We start from the raw sequence: 16,542 nt of genomic DNA, 5'->3' as shown, positions 1-16,542 counted from the left end.
ACTGAATTGAGTTCTTTCACGTTTTATCGCGCTTGAAAGGACAAATACACAAATATATAAATGCCCGTTTTGGTGAGTATTCATTTAAACAGTTGGTTATGTCTTAAGTTAAAGTAAACAATTGGGAGATAATCGGATGTGCATCATTGGATCCTTGCATAAGTTCTTGAAGTGCCAGGAGCCTAAACCTGCTGCTTTCTGAGTCCTTAATGTTAATTCAATCAACAAAAGATGAAGAGAAAATTATATAGTTCTTAAAATATTTTACATATATCATTAATAATTAATAAATAACTTTTCATCGTATGGCATTTTACAGTTCAAACTAACCTTATGTCATAAAAAAGATAAATTTAATCATTTTTGTAATTCTTAGTAATTTTTTACTAAGAAATAAAAGATTACAAACCACTTAATTGTCACACATAGGTTGCAGCAGAGATGAAACAGGATCTTAATGCAGCTTTAACTTTACTTTTCAAGAACAAACTCAAATCTTTAATTATAAAAAAAAAAAAACCTCAGGAATAACAGGCCCATGAACAGAACAACCGGCATACCACAACATAGAACTGACGAGCTGAAAGAAACACAGGGCTTAAATAGACCAGAACTAAACCAATCAGTGCTAATACTGAGCTAATAAACGGACCGAAAACCAACCAAGTGGTTTGGCTTTTAGCAGTGTTCATCGCCATAGTAACTTACGCTCCACGGCTAACCTGGTCCGGGGCAGGTTATGCTCCAGGTAAGAGGTTGCAAACCGATCTTGGACCGATCAGCTGTGAGCAAAGGATAAAGTCACTCCACCTGTTTCTACTCCAAATTAAAGGTCACTACATAGCAAATGATTTTTAAAGACAAAATCGTCTGGCTTTTAGTAATGCTTATTTAGAATAATAATTTTGTATGATTTAGATAATTATTATACCCTTAATCGACCACACATGTACAATTTTAGTTCATCAATTATTATTACGCAGAGTTTAAATGAATAAATATATAAAGGTATTATAAATACGCTTTAGAATCAATAGATAAAGCTATAAAATGACTACATGTGAGCTTAAATGTTCAATTCTCTCTATACCTTTATCAATTGTACAAATTAACTTCACAACTTTTACTTGCACTGATATACAGTAGCGAGTATTTTTCTTTTAGTTGTCCTCTTTCATAGATAGCTAATTTCTTCTTGCTGTATAAATTTGTTTAAATTCTTAATATTTTAATACTTTTATTTAATAAGTGAATTGTGCTGCTTCTCTCACGAGAAATGAATCGCAGTTTCACTCTTTCTCAGCGTGTGATTGGCTGTTCGCTACTGATGTCACACCTAAACTCCTAAACTCAGGATCAAAGCCTGAGTTGACAGAGAAAGTTGATGATCAGCATCATGGTACCAACAAAGTCTGGTTGGATTGGTTTGGTTTAGTCAACTCGAAACTAATCCTGCAACCCTGAGTTTGTTCAACTTCCATCATGGTACAGGCCCCAGATCAAAAACAAACTCTAAAAGTGAACTCAAAATGTGACAATAATCTTTCTTTTCAAGAATTTCTTTATTTAAATGAGTCTTTTCCGTTCATTATATTAGGACAATTGTATCATCCTATTAGTTTTTACTTTATGCCCCTTCAAAAATAGGCAAATAAGTTTACATTGAATTTAATAGTGAATTCATGTCAGTTCATATGTATTTTTTTTTATAAATTAATAGATCCAGACAAAAAAATAGCATCATGTTTTTAACCCAAACATGTATCTTTCTCTTGTCAGGATTTTTGGCTTTCCTGTCCACTACACGGATGTTTCTAACATGGGCCGTGGCGCCAGACAGAAGTTGCTGGGACGGTCTTGGAGTGTCCCTGTAATCCGTCACCTGTTCGCCCCATTAAAGGACTACTTTGCATGTGAATAACACACGTAGTCCATGTTCAGTTAGTCCAAAGTCACACAACAAACACAATAACAAAGTACAAAACCAAATGTCCTCAATAAGGAGCTCTTGGAGAGCAGCTAGTCTCCGATTTTACAAGACAATCTCAGATTTGGAAAGATAAGCTGAGAAGTTGGGCTGACTTCAGGATGAAGGTAGCCTTGCCCTTGACCATCAGACCAAACTCCAGGTAGACACTGTGCTGTGACACTTAGAGCGTCGCTTAGTAAAAACACAGTTAGCTTTTGTACTAGACGTTTTTGAGATTGATTTGAGATTTGAAACTGCCAGGGTTTGTCTTGACATGCAGTTAGCATTTCTTCTCATGGGAAAAAAACAACACAAAAATGCCTTACAATCGCAAACTTTTTTTTTTAAATTGAACAAAACATTTTAGAGTATCTTACAAATCTTATTTTGCTAAGAAATGCACAAATGTGCAGTTTTCTTATCATGGCATAGATTCAGTACACTTGCATGTGACACATTTCCATGGTATTGTTGGTGTGAGAAAAATACTTGATGCAAGCTTATCAATGCAAACTTAAACACCAAGCTGTGAGCCCTTACAAATGCATTTAAAGAGATGCATTAAAAGATTTGATTCCCCATTCGTGTTTCATACGGCCTACATTCCCTCTGTAACATTGCACAATAACAGTATAACCGGAGGGTGTTTTTATTAGCAGAACCTGAGGGCATTAGCCTGCTGAACTTATACAGTTGTTTTCTTGACAAGTAATTAGTGTCAAGTTATTGCTCAAGATAGAAATCAGTGTACTGTATTTTAACCTTAAAATAATGTTTACAAACTTAAACTCATTTCAACGCATTTTTAGAGCTTCCATATTATACCTTGTTTTTTAGATTGACCTCTAAGATGAGGGACTGGTGTAGATGTAAAATGTCAGCTCTGTATGGGTTAATCTCGCATAGATGCTTTCATGACTTAACACTGTTGTTTTTATACTGACTGTTGCTACATACAATAACAAACACGTTGTATCAGGCATTGTATCATTGTAGCATTCTGATTCTTAAAACCGATGCCTCATCTTTCTAAAACACTTAATGTGTGGTGCCTTTTGAAGAGAACAGACACATCCTGCCATACGAGGGTTGAGAAGAAGATTTCTGCTTTTGTTTATTAGACCTAATGCTGTAACACAAACTGTTTTATATGTCTAATTATATGCTTAATGAAAACTACTGTCCAAAGACAGAGCTTGAAGTGGAAAGTAACCTTTAATACTTCATAAGTCATGGAACTCATTGTTTAGATATTGCATGTAAATTACACTCATTTGTTCTGTAAACATCTTGACAGGCAAAAATGTATGTAAAACAGCACAAATAGCTCACTGTCATTGTGTTTTCTTTAAGTTTTTTTTGTTGTTGTTGTTGTAGTGTAAACACAATATTGATATCATAGATCTAATATTTTGCTTAGTAGATCTTTAAATTTGATGTATAACGCTGTCTTTTTACTTGTTTATTTGGTAACATAATGAACATGTTAATCTATACTTTTGAACATTAACAGTGCTTTTATACAGTCAATTTATATGTACTTTTATTTTTTATACTTTTTTCTGATAGTTTTTGTATACAATTTATTTTTCTTTTGGGACTTATGGTATAAAACATAAAAAGTAACCAAAAATTGTTAGTATCCTAAACAAAACCAATAAAGACAGACTCCAAAGATTGTGTTTTGTCTATACTGCTTGATTTTAATGATGTGGTTATGACTGGCAATCATATCTGGGTCGTTCCTGGGATTCGGTAATATTTTTAAAGTGGTGGTTCACCAAAATGAAATGTTAAAAGCTTTTCGCAATAATTTGGTATGTCCATTTTAATGAATAAAAATAATTATTGCATTTAAATCATTTTTAGCATAAATAATGTCTTTAATTTACTTTAAATTTCAAGCATTCTGTCATGTCCCTGAGGCATTTCACTGAATTTGTACTTAGAAAATATTTAACAAAATGTGCACAGTATCTATGATTTTTTGACAATATTGTATTTATTTACTTTCTAGTGAAAAAAAAAAACTAAAATATATATATATATTTTATAAAAAACAGACTATGAAGTCATGTCCCTCAGTCTGAACTCAACCCCAACCATTCGCCTGCCATAATAATTTAGACATCACCCATATGTACCAGAAATGACATCATTCAGGTCTCTTTAACAGTGGTGCAGAAGATGGTAAGTAGTATCCTACTTTTTATTCATATTTATGAGGCATATTTTAGTCAGGGAGGGTACTGTCAATAACATCTCAAACCCATCACATAAAATAAAGATGGAAATTTATTTTTCTAATTTTTATTTTAATCCACAAGAATATACAATATGGGAGAGACAATTAAAAATGAAAGCATTTCTTGCTGATTACCACCTGACATGTAAAGTGCTAAAATTTTTGGTTTTAGTTACATTACATTTACATTAAATTAGTTACAATTTAATTTCAACATTAAATTGAAAACCTTTTTTTACAAAAAGAAGAGACCACAGTCAAACAATTACTCGATTTTAAACTTCATTCCCATGAAAATGTGTAAATTATCATAAATGTTACATTTGTAGTTATTATTAAATTGTTATGAGGGACACATGAGCTGTATAATAAATAATAAAAGTCTTATTGCCTGAGGTGGGAAAATATGATTTGTTGGAGATTTGATATGTGCCTAATGATATGGGGTGTTTAGAAAATTAATCATATGTAGTTTACAAAATCCAACTTAAAATATTGCTGAATCCCAGGAATGACCCATCAACCAATTTGAAATAAATGTTTTAATTTCAAACGTGTAAAAAGTTGAGTCCTAAACACTGACTAAACCCACTTTTACCAGATATATGCATTTAAAATGTCCAGGGAAAACACAAAATACTGAATTTTGTCCAGTGAAATACTCACAAAATCTCCAGCAATACCACACTGACTATTAAGTTGGGGGAATATTTAGTCAAATAATTTTATTATAGGAATTAGGAATATGAAGCAAAACATGGTTCCAACTGAAACAACAGTAAGTAGTGACCAACAACCAAATGATTGATTTTTCTTATCCTCCTTGAGCTGCAACACCAACTTACGCCTCTCTCTCACATAAGGACACATCATTAAACTTAAATCTTATAGTAGGCTTCTCTTTTTTCAGCCATTTTATTGGTATAAACTCAAAGAGTAAGGATCTTCGTGATGAAAGGGAGAATATTTCAAAAACAAGTCTGGCACACTCAAACATGTACCTATGAAAAGCTGCACCACAAAGACATTCGCCTATGTACTGACACTTCTACCAGTGACTGACAAAATATTTATTTACAATAAAGCAATATACATAAAGAGACTGTGGAGGTACAGTTTACTACAATCTGCAGTCAATCCATAGCCTACACTGCATGAGATGCTCATCGCGCAATAAATGCAGTGAATTAGTATTTGCACATCTGTGCTTTATTCACAAGATGAAATGGTTAGAAAACAAAACAAATCGGAGTTTTGGGTATCTCTGTAATATTGTTACTGGATACTACATCGTTTATCCAGTACACTCAATTAAATAAGGTATTCAATTAAAAATCTTGTGGTATGCACGTGAATCACTGTTGTCAAATTAGCTTATTACATAGCAAGCTTGCCTCTCCGATAGGCCTATTTTTTTCTTTTTTGTCTCGGTCAACCTTTTAAAAGTCATATTTAGTTAAAACGAAGCTCTTTTTCAACAGTCGTGCAAACGAACCCGCTAAAAGAAATTACTTCCGGTTCATTCATGGGCGCCAGGATACGGTATTGTAGCCTAACGTTGGTTGTTGTGCAAATACAGTTAGTCAACTGGTATTACAATTGTATGGTAATATGTAATTCCGAACGTATTTTTCTTAATCTACCTGGTTCGTCTTCTGTGTTTTAACTATTAATTTACATTACAAGTACAGAGATGTTTAACTGGCGTATTATATAACATCGTAATACATCCGGTCAGCATTTCCAATGCTGAATTCGGATAGACTCTCGCTACTAGCCTATTGCCATAAAAAGGTATTGCAGAAATGTTACGCCTATATAATGCTATGCTATTCCGAATTCAGTCTGTTTTTCGTTCCCTTTGCCGTTTGAACCGTCTTTTTGTATGTGACCACCAAACAACAGCATTCGAATGCGGGCCGGGTTGTAAAAAGCATTTGATTGGTTGAACCAACTGAACGAACACGCCCCCATCACAAGCGAGTCGTTGTTTTGAGTCTGAACGAGACGAGAGTCGGCGCAGCACTGCAGTGAGTGAAGTGAACAAAGATCTGCAGACCAGCGGAGATGCCGTTCGTTCAGTTCGTAATGTGAATTAGTAAGTATCGTAAAAGAGTATAGAAGCCAATAAAAGTTCTTTGGAATCGTTTACAACAGCATAAAGGGAGCGGAAGAACTGAAGTGTTGGGAAAACGCGTAGGATACGTTTCAAGATCTCTTATTAGGTTCGTAGACATATGTAACTATAAAGGAAAATCATACTCGTTTCGGTCGCGAATGACTCGGTGTTTTTAACGAATCGTTTGACTCACTTGAAAACACACAAAAAGACACGCACTGGTCGCCACCTACTGGGAAATTAAGGTAACTATAAAATATCCGTGAACGAATCTTTTTGGTCAACCGATTCAGAAGAATCGAATCACATGGGATGAATCAAAATCCCCAAAACTGATGTATGGTGTTTCCACGTTGCAAAACAGCAGAACGAACGCGTGCAATAGAACGTTTTTGATACCAACGCGATCGACTTCCCTACGTGAAATTGACCAATCCGATGATCCGCTGAAGTCGCGGGATCGCTACAGGTAGGACCGATTACCAAAACACTGAACCGACCTTGTGGTGGTGGTAAGTAGTGGTAAATGTTATGGATTTCTCTTTATCTGTGTAACTTGTACACAGTGAATGTAAATAGCTGGCCGCGCGACGTAAGATGCGGAAATAGCTGTGCGCGCGAGCTGCAAATCAGGCTATCGCTAAAGATTGTTATGCATGTTTGCATTGCATTGGATTAAATATATATATATATATATATATATATATATATATATATATATATATATATATATTATCAGAACAGTTAAGAGTGTTTGTAGTTATTAATATGTGGTTGCTTCACTTCAGTAAGAAGAACATTTACATAATTTCGTACACATTTTATGTATATAGATTAAAACACTGCAAGCACATCTGAGTTTAAAATATATACATTTATACGCTTTATGGCGCCATTTTTTGTCTCCATGTTATTTCTATAGTGTGCGCCTTATAATCAATACAATAAATGTTTACAAGTAACATGAGGGAAAACTATACCATCTCGTCAAAGAAAATATATTACTTAAAATAACGAGTTTTTAAAGCAATTTCCAGTCACCTTAAAGCGTTGTGTGAACCTAATAATGTTGAATAAATTGCTAAGTGTTTAGATACAGCAGTCATTTTAGCATGAAGTTTCAGCAACAGACAGAAACATGTTTTTAAGACATTAGTTTGTGTCTCTTTGTTTCCCTGCAGCCGGTGTCCCATCGTGCAGTGCCAGTGTGGAGGAATGGCTGCTGGGAGCGGGAGGCCGCTCGCGCTTCATTGGCTCCAGCAGCTGTTTCCTCCCTTTAAGTTTTCGCGGCAAATTGAGGGGTCCGCGTGCGCATATGCGGATGTTTTTATTTTATATTTTATTTTCAAAACGACATTTAACTTTAGACTAATAAACTAATCGTCTTCATCTGTGAGGACTTCCTGGCAAGAAGAAAACTTATTTTGTTCGGTTGTTTGTCCTTTCAAACCGATTTTTTGTTTGGTTGAGTGAACAAAACCACATTACCACTTAGTGTGGTTTGCGCATGCATTATAAACTTTACTTTTTTCACAAAATCTCAGAATCTGTTGTAAAGGAGTTATTACATACTGTCTTTATGTGTGTATCATTGTTAGGTTACCTATCTGTAAACAATTATTTATCATCAAGTTTTCAGACTAATTCATTACAATATCTCCACAGGTTATGGGAAAATGGTGGTTAATGTAAAGACTGGAGTTGAGAAACACAATCTCAGTGAGCTGTTGGACTGGCTCAATGACACACTGCAAGCTACTTTCAGTCAAGTGGAGCACACCTGCTCAGGTATTTTTGTTTTCTGGTTAATTAAAACATTTTAATTGAATATAACAGCTATGTTGACACTAACTGCTACTTGATAACTTTTTGTATGAAGTTAGTTTTGAAGTTTATATATTTTTCACTAAAACACTTTAATGGTGTGTTTTTTCAGGTGCTGCTTTTTGTCAGTTGATGGACATCATTCATCCTGGATCTATCGACATAAATAAAGTGAAGTTCACAGCTAAAGAGAACACAGACATCTTGAATAATTTCAATCTGCTACAGGAAGCTTTCAACAAAGCACAAATCAAGAAAGTGAGTTTGAAAACTGGAAAAAAATGCAGTTAAATTAGATTCAGGTTTACATTTTTCTTTTTTAGTTATACTGATATGCAGTTACATGCATTTTTTTCAACAGATGCTTTTTTTTCTCCTTTTATAGGAACTGGAACTGAAATTGTTGGTGAATGGAGACACCCTGAAAACATTAGATTTGCTTACATGGTTCAAAAATATGCATGATCACAATTTTGCTAAGCAGAAGTATAATCCTCAGGAGGGTTTTTTTGAAGAGGAAGAGGTGTCATTGAAATCAAACCGAGAGTTTGGAATGTGTAAGTGTTTATTTTTTTGAGGTTTTATTAGTAATATTCTGATATTATATATTATTGATATATTGTCTTTTTTTGTTGTTGTTGATAGCTAAGAAGGTAGAACATTCTTCAGCACTCTACAGTCCTGCTGAAACAAAGCATCTAAACCAGAAAATGCTAAATGCTAAGAAGGTGTCAGATGAGTCTTCCTCCTGGATGTGTTTCATCAGAAAGTATTGCCCATCTACCTCAACTGATGCTGGATCAAACTGTCCCAATAGCAAGTACAGTCTAGTATTAGGCAAGAAATGCCAGGAAGATATTACAGTCTTCTGCAGTCAGACTCCATACTGCCTTTATTTATACCATGCTGTGGAGCTTGAGGATGGGAAAGAGACCAGTGTGGTCCTGTTGGGCTTTTTTGACAAAGTTACTGGGGAAAACAAGATCAGACTGCTTGATGTTCTTCATCTAAAGGAAGAGACTGCTGATGCTATCTGTACCTGCATCGTGGAGATGCTGAGGAAGTTCAAAATACCTCTAATGAACATGGCAATATTTTATTCAAATTTCCCAGATCATGAACATGTTCTCGCTGGTCTAAAGCTGCAGAAACCTGGGATTGTGTCTTTATGTGGACTTACAGATATGACAGGACAAGCGTGTCATAATGGTTTCATGAAAATGGAGTTTTCTGGCCTGATTCTGAATCTCATCACAGAAATCTACAAACACTTTCCATCTTTCCCAGCTGCTCTACAAAACTTGCTTGAAGATGTTGAGGGGTCCAACTTCAATAATCTCCTGACGTCTCAAAGCTCTCTATTCTGTAGAATAATCCAGAAAATGACTTTGGCTTGGTCAGACCTTGAGAAATACTTTGGATCTCAGGAAACAAATGAAAAAGCAATCAGTCATCTTCTCAGTGATCCCAAAATAAGACTCAATGTCCTCTTTCTTAGCCATGCTTTGCAACCGCTTTGTGATTTTCAGGAGAGTTTTGACCGAGGTGTCGGCGTGACACAGCTGCTCCAAGATGCTTCTCAATTAGTGAGATGTTACACAGCGAGTTTCCTCAGACCAAAAGCAGCAGAGTTTTTTCTCAGGAGAGGAAAGACCTCGCTTGTACAGGACACAGTGGGACATTTACCTAGAGGAGAGGTTCAAGTTGGCAAAGAGGCTGCTGATTTTCTCCTGCAATGCTCTGCTGAGTTGTCTGACTACTTGGAGACATTCCACAGTTCCATCATCTCCTTCTACACGACTGTTACTGTTAATATTGTTGAACGCTTACCCTTCCCAGACTCCACCCTGAGAAACTTCTCATTAGTGTTGAGTCCAGGAAAAAAGCTTGAGGTGGCCGGCAAAGTCGTCCAAGATTTAGGTGTCTGTTTTGGGGTTTGCTCAAGCCCTGAGAATGTCAGCTTGCTCACTGATGAGTTTTTGGAGTATCAGTTCATTGATGAGGGTGACGCACACCCAGCTGACCAGTCAATGGAGCAGTACTGGAAGACCGAGCTGAGGATTATGGGAAGGACATCTAGTTTTGGGAAATTAATCATTAGCTTGTTAGCCCTGCCCAAAACATTGAAAAAAGAGGTCATTTTTGAACAGGTGAGATATCAGTGTGACAAAATATTTTTCCAACCACTTTTAATGTACTAAGTTTATGAAAATGAGTTTAGTTTGGAGACCTATGATGATATTAAGTGTCTAGAACATCCAGACCACTTTACCTCCATAGAGCCATCTAGAACATTCAAGCATTATGACAGTGGATTGTACTCAAGCAGACGTCTAAAACTTTGGTTTGTATTTTTATGTGTGGTTGTCTGTATCTCAGATGATTATACAAACTGACAGTCTCAAGGAGGGGAGAATGGAGGACTGTGAGGAGAAAGACATGGCTGAGGACGATGTCACAGACAGCAGCTCATATAAAAGCGCTCCATCACATCTCAGCCCAGAGACTCAAGGGAGCATCACATCCGGTAATGAGACATGCATATACGCTACAATGCAAAATAAAAGACATCTCTGAAATTAACAACAAATTTATCAAAATACATTTAAGGAGCTGATCTCTACTTGCTTTGCATCACACTATAACAAATGCATTTGATTTTCAGATGTCATTGACTTAACGGAAATGGATGATATTGTGGCAATTGAAGTGGAGGACATTGCACCGATGGAAGTGGAAGATATTGTACCAATCTCTTCTGATTCAGACACAGAAAGCCAAAATAACACAGAAGGTTTTAGACTCTATTCAGATATTCCAGATAGTGGTATTTTATCCTTTGTACAGTTCTGCTACATTGAGACAGGTCTAAGTGAAACTTGCGTTGCCCTTTTTTTTCCAGGGGATCTGCCATATGTCTCTGTAATCTTAGATGATGATGATGATGATGAAATCACAGATGATGACGACGATTACAACTGTGATGCTGGTGATGTCATATGGAATTATGCGGTAAATATCTCATTATTGGTTTTTGTTTAAAGTTCAGTAATGGATATCTTGATTGAATGCTTTCCTTTTTCTGCCAGAAAAGAAAAGGAAATACATCTTCAACACGAAACAGTGAGAAACCAGACAGTCCATACCAGGTAAGTTCTATTATTAGGTATTAAAAATACCTTTTCTATTGCTTCTGTGCATCTAAGTTAAAGCTGAAGTATTAAGTTTCTGTGCCTTTAAGGATTTCTTTAAAATGGAACAGGAGAATGTATTTTAACATAAATACATTTAAGTTAGGCCTCAGACTCTCCATTCAACGACTGCTGTGTTTCTCTCTTTAGGATGGTTACACAGTCGGTGAGATGGTTTGGGGGCCAATTGAGGGCTTTGGTCTTTGGCCTGGACTAGTTCAGATCTGGGACAGCAAGAGGCCTTGTGGCTCCATACGTAAAGTGATTTTCTTTGGGAACAGGATGCTGTCAGAGGTACAAAAATGATTATGCAGAGTCTCATGTGCGAGTATTGTGTTATTCTTTTATTTATTCAATGAGAATTATCATGTTATATATAATTGTTTGTTTTATTGCAGATACAAGCTGACGATCTCCTGCCCTTCTTTTCATTTGCTAAGTGCTTCTGTTCTAATTCCTTCGCTACAGTAAAGGCGTATAAAGATGCCATTTTCAGTTCTCTGCAGGTAATGAATTTTGCTTATTTTGTTATTAGTGCTCTATGGTCCATCCATGTAGAATGCAGTTTGCTATTTAGTTTTAGATTACTGTCTGGAAAACCGGTTTTGGGAAGCTAAGTCTAATTCTGTCCAAAATTTCACTGGTTATAATTTTGTTTGCACTCTGTAACGCATTTGTTTAAAATTCCTCTCGGTGATGCTAGTGGCACAGAAATTGCACTTACCCTTTAAGGGTTTCAAAAACTTTCAAATGTTAGTACAGAAACCTCTTTGCCTCTCATTGTGTGATTTGTCATGTGTCTCTAGGTGGCGTCCAGGCGCAGTAGAATGTTTTTTTCCCCTAAGACGGACTCTACAGATGAGCTGCTTAGAGTTATGTTGAACTGGGCCTTTGGAGGCTTTGAACCATTGGGCCCTGATGGACTTCAGCCTCAATCAGAATACAGTGGTATGCAGCAGTTAAGCACTGAAGACACTCTTTGACCTGCTGTATTTCATTGCATGGACTGTAGCATCATATTCTGTATTCATTTTATGTATTTTTATCTTTCTTTCTCCCTTAGACAAGATTGATATGCCTCGATCAGTGAATGGGCACATGGGAAACCACAAAGACCATACAGGAAAGTTATTTAAATTAACTGTATCTCTGAATAAACTCCCTGAATCTCTGGACCTGAACGATGGCTCGATAGACCTTGGAACAACAGATGATTACAGAAAACGCACGGATCCGAAATGGAATCAGAGATCCTCGCAGACTGTGAAGACCCGTAGAAAACAAAAACATGCACAACGGAATAAACATCAAAATGTTAAACCAAGCATACAGATAGAGTCCAGACAGAACAGCCAAAAAAGACGTATGTACGCAATTGATGGTTATTATTGCTATTAAAGTTGTGATGGTAAAATAAAAAAAAATCCCATGTAACCTGGTGTTTATTGACATGTTTTCAGATCAAATGGTGCATGAATTTCTGAATAACAAGAGAAACATTGAAGGTGAGAAATCATTTCATAGATATTGCAATAAGTACTGATAATGAGTAAAGTTCATTATAATTTTACTACTCTTTCTTCTTAGAGTTCTGTTTATCATGTGGAAGTGTGCCTGTTGAAATCATCCACCCACTCTTCGAAGGAAGGCTGTGTTCAAACTGCAAGGTACTATATTTATAGTTATACAGCTAGAATTCGCCACACATGGGTTACAGCTATACCAGCTACACTTATTACCAAAAATTGCATGAAATCAAGTGTACAGTCATACAATATCCTTAGACAAACATTTTCAGTAGGTTCAGTAGCTATGCAAAGAATATCACTAGTTTTAGCTGAATGATTTTAATGGTCTGTCTGTTTGTTTGTCACATGTAGTACAATTTCACAGAGACGCTGTACCGTTATGATGAAGATGGCTATCAGTCGTATTGTACCGTGTGCTGTTCTGGCATGGAGGTCATTCTGTGCGGCCATGACAGCTGTTGTCGGTGAGTCTTTATGATATTGGTTATTCAAAATATAGAATCATGTCACTGTCATTCTTCATTTTTTGACAGATCTGAAAACAAGGCTAATTTTCATCCATGTGAAATTCTATACGGCATCTACCCGAACTAAAGTCTATTGTCAATAAAAATAACTTTGTACATCAATGTGTACAGTGTTGAGACAAATTCAAATAAAAGAAATGGTTAAAAATTAGGACCCATTTTGGAACATTCGCACATTAGTTGCTGAACATTATAAATGCTTTGACTTTTCTCAGAAAAGAGCAGTGGATATTTATTAAATAAATATGTTTAAGTTATATGTTCCCATCTAATGATTGTATAAGCATTGCAGATTTTTATGTTTGTTTTTGTAAAGGTAGATAATAAATCAGATGGCAGACAGACAAGAAGCAGACAACATTTTATTCTTACCTTTTTATGTATTTTAAATTTTCTCTCATTTGCGGTTTTGGTAGTTAAACAAACTATTTAAATAGAAAAATGAAGTATCTTCTCTAGTGTCCTTACGCCTTTGAACCCCACTTTGTATAGCTGAATTTGGTCTCTTTTCTTTCTCTAGCTCCTACTGTGTGGACTGTCTGGATATCCTAGTGGGTGAGGGGACCTTCGACCGGCTGAAAAATGTGGACCCGTGGACCTGTTACCTGTGTGCACCTGAGAGCAGCTCTGGAGCCTTGAAGCCCAGGCATGACTGGAGCATCCGTGTGCAGGAATTCTTTGCCAACAACAGTGCAATGGAGTTTGTTAGTGCTTGTTTCATATAGTTCATCATATTGTAAAAAATATTGGATGATCTTCCTGATTTGTATTGGTTTGACTTCTGACATTTGTCCTCCTCAGGAGCCCCATCGTGTTTACCCATCAATCCCTGCTACCCTGCGACGTCCACTCAGAGTCCTTTCCTTATTTGATGGCATAGCCACAGGTAACTTCTCATCTTCCTGGACCACTTGTAGTTTAATACACGTCTATCACAGTATGTTCTTGTACTGGTCATGTGGTTCATTTAAATGCATTTTCGTGTTTCAGGATACCTCGTTCTGAGGGATCTTGGCTTCAAAGTGGAAAAATATGTGGCCTCAGAAATTGATGAAGAGTCCATTACCGTCTCCATGGTCAACCATGATGGAAAAATCACTCAAGTGGATGATGTTAAAAACATTACGAAAGAGCATGTATGGTTGCAAAATATTTTTTTCATCATCTTGTTTGTTTTCTGTCTATAAATGTACAAATGCACTGATATTTAATTACAAATCAAAAGAAGAATCTGCTCATCAAGTTTATTCTCTTTCATTGTTCAGATTGAGAAATGGGGCCCGTTTGATCTTCTCATCGGTGGAAGTCCATGCAATGACTTGTCCATAGTCAATCCTGCCCGGAAAGGCTTGTTTGGTATGACAAAAGTCAAAAGTCTGGATACTGACTAACTAACACATGGTTCACACATCACAATTTAAGATTTTGTTGAACATGCAGCTGCTGGTCTCAAAATATAACATTATTTCATTGCATCTGAGATTCTCTTTTCTCTGCAGAGGGCACTGGGCGGCTCTTTTTTGAATATTATCGGCTTCTGAATGTTATGAAGCCGAAGGAGGATGACCCACGGCCGTTCTTCTGGCTGTTTGAGAATGTGACGTTCATGGAAACCAAGGTTAAAGCGGACATTTGCCGCTTTCTAGAAGTGAGTGTGATTCTGTTGTGTTTGATAGAGGTTTGATAAAGACTTAGGGTTTTCTTGTAAATTTAAATGGCTCATGTTCAGGCTGTAAGATTTTTCTCAGTAGAGTAAAAACAGCTGAATCTCTCCATTTAAAAAAAAAATAATTCTAGTCACATGGTGTAATAAGTGTGTGTGGTTTGTTTTTAGTGTAACCCTGTGCTTGTTAATGCTGTGAACGTGAGTCCAGCTCACAGAGCAAGATACTTCTGGGGGAACATACCTGGCATGAACAGGTGAGTCTGTTATATTCATATGACTACCACACCCACAAATGTTGTCATCATTTACTCACCATCATATCAGAATTTTCATTTTTGGGTGAACTATCCCTTCTGTGAAATACACTCAACTGTGTACAGTATTTAATTATGATATTCATTAAGTGTTTTCTTCTGTTTTGACCAGACCAATCATAGCATCTCAGAAAGATAAACTCAGTCTTCAGGAATGTCTGGAGGCCGGCCGCACTGCAAAGGTTTGTCATAAGTTTCTAGCCAAAGATATGCAGTACACGGTTATTGAAATTATGTCACAGTAGTGATGAGTTGTGACATCTATAATGTACTTAATTTGCAGTATGACAAAGTTCGCACTATCACTACACGGCCAAACTCACTGAAGCAGGGCACCAATGATGCACATTTCCCCATCACCATGAATGGAAAAGATGACAATATATGGATCACAGAATTGGAGAAGTAAGTTAAACTTATATTCCTTTAGCTGTAAATAAAAATGTAAGCATAAATATGTATTTAATGTATGCTCTCTGTCACACTTGCACTTTGACAGGATATTTGGATTTCCGAAGCATTACACAGACGTGAAAAACATGGGGCGTATGCAGAGGCAGAGAGTGCTGGGGAAGTCCTGGAGTGTCCCTGTCATAAGACATCTTTTAGCACCACTAAAGGATTACTTTGCTTGTGACGAGGTCCCCTTGAAATGAACAGAAGATTTTATAATGATGATCTTAATCTTTTTCTGTCAGTGTGACTCAGAGACTCAACTACTCAGGGACATGAGAGTTTGTTGCTTTTGAGAGTTTTTTAACCTTTTTTTAACCAAAATGTTATGACTAAGAATCATAAGAATGAAGAATTGTATGGAATAATGGATGCTGGGAAAACTAAAGAAAGATGATTCCATTTTATTGAAAATCACAGGTCACTTTTTAAAAATGTTTTCTTTTTCTTTTTTTCTCTCTCAAATTGTAATCAAGTTAAGCTTCAAATAGATTGACAAATTTGATGTGGGATTGAGCAAAATGAATAAACCTGGTAAATGTGTTCAGTGTTCATCTGTGTCTAAAGTAAAGAATATTATCAAATAAATCAAAAGATACAAAAACAGTAGCCTAATTCACCTCAGGGCAGCCACATCTTTGCCCCCACATTTTAAGAATTGAAACATTTTTGTGAGTGGCGTTTATATCCAGAGACCTGGTTTAT

At 36.3% G+C, this 16,542-nt stretch overlaps 2 protein-coding genes across 7 annotated transcripts in view; both read left to right on the top strand.

The window, feature by feature from the left end:
* Nucleotides 1-3,642, top strand: part of dnmt3bb.1 (DNA (cytosine-5-)-methyltransferase 3 beta, duplicate b.1) — a 70,686-nt gene extending 67,044 nt beyond the window's left edge. For 2 of the 3 annotated variants that reach the window (XM_081385896.1, XM_081385895.1), the window contains one exon: nucleotides 1,780-3,641. In XM_081385896.1, coding sequence (XP_081242022.1) covers nucleotides 1,780-1,921 — 142 coding nt within the window. In that variant the 3' untranslated portion in view covers nucleotides 1,922-3,641. Of the gene's footprint in view, nucleotides 1-1,779 lie in introns of all 3 variants that reach the window. The other variant, XM_081385894.1, reaches the window with a different exon arrangement.
* A 2,040-nt stretch (nucleotides 3,643-5,682) lies between these two features.
* LOC308702926 (uncharacterized protein) lies at nucleotides 5,683-16,490 on the top strand. 4 transcript variants are annotated; one of them, XM_081386108.1, is made up of 26 exons: nucleotides 5,742-6,008; nucleotides 6,120-6,312; nucleotides 7,999-8,121; nucleotides 8,270-8,415; nucleotides 8,543-8,714; nucleotides 8,803-10,307; nucleotides 10,537-10,684; nucleotides 10,823-10,951; nucleotides 11,060-11,169; nucleotides 11,247-11,306; nucleotides 11,499-11,642; nucleotides 11,747-11,854; nucleotides 12,155-12,296; nucleotides 12,412-12,711; nucleotides 12,809-12,853; nucleotides 12,936-13,015; nucleotides 13,229-13,341; nucleotides 13,925-14,108; nucleotides 14,206-14,290; nucleotides 14,395-14,540; nucleotides 14,670-14,760; nucleotides 14,904-15,052; nucleotides 15,239-15,324; nucleotides 15,497-15,566; nucleotides 15,668-15,789; nucleotides 15,884-16,490. In XM_081386108.1, exons 3-26 carry the CDS (start codon nucleotides 8,010-8,012, stop codon nucleotides 16,038-16,040), a joined length of 4,404 nt encoding a protein of 1,467 aa, XP_081242234.1. In that variant the 5' UTR covers nucleotides 5,742-6,008; nucleotides 6,120-6,312; nucleotides 7,999-8,009; the 3' UTR covers nucleotides 16,041-16,490. The 4 variants fall into 4 exon arrangements, with proteins under 4 accessions (XP_081242237.1, XP_081242234.1, XP_081242236.1 ...); XM_081386111.1 differs by lacking the exon at nucleotides 6,120-6,312 and having other exon boundaries at nucleotides 5,683-5,756; XM_081386110.1 differs by lacking the exon at nucleotides 6,120-6,312 and having other exon boundaries at nucleotides 5,742-5,820.
* The last annotated feature ends 52 nt before the right edge of the window (nucleotides 16,491-16,542 follow it).

Source organism: Scardinius erythrophthalmus, assembly GCF_964197995.2.
Source record: "Scardinius erythrophthalmus genome assembly, chromosome: 15".
In the NCBI taxonomy this organism is placed as follows: domain Eukaryota; kingdom Metazoa; phylum Chordata; class Actinopteri; order Cypriniformes; family Leuciscidae; genus Scardinius; species Scardinius erythrophthalmus.
The sequence above is the reverse complement of the archived record's forward strand: the minus strand, read 5'-3'. Positions and strand labels throughout refer to the sequence as shown.

What these genes read in the sequence shown, in the direction of transcription:
- LOC308702926 (XM_081386111.1), top strand. Translation starts at nt 8,010, where the DNA reads ATGGTGGTTAATGTAAAGACTGGAGTTGAGAAACACAATCTCAGTGAG. An exon ending in AACCAGACAGTCCATACCAG is followed by an intron (nt 11,307 to 11,498) that starts GTAAGTTCTATT and finishes TTCTCTCTTTAG; the next exon opens with GATGGTTACACAGTCGGTGA. An exon ending in TGCCCGGAAAGGCTTGTTTG is followed by an intron (nt 14,761 to 14,903) that starts GTATGACAAAAG and finishes TTTTCTCTGCAG; the next exon opens with AGGGCACTGGGCGGCTCTTT.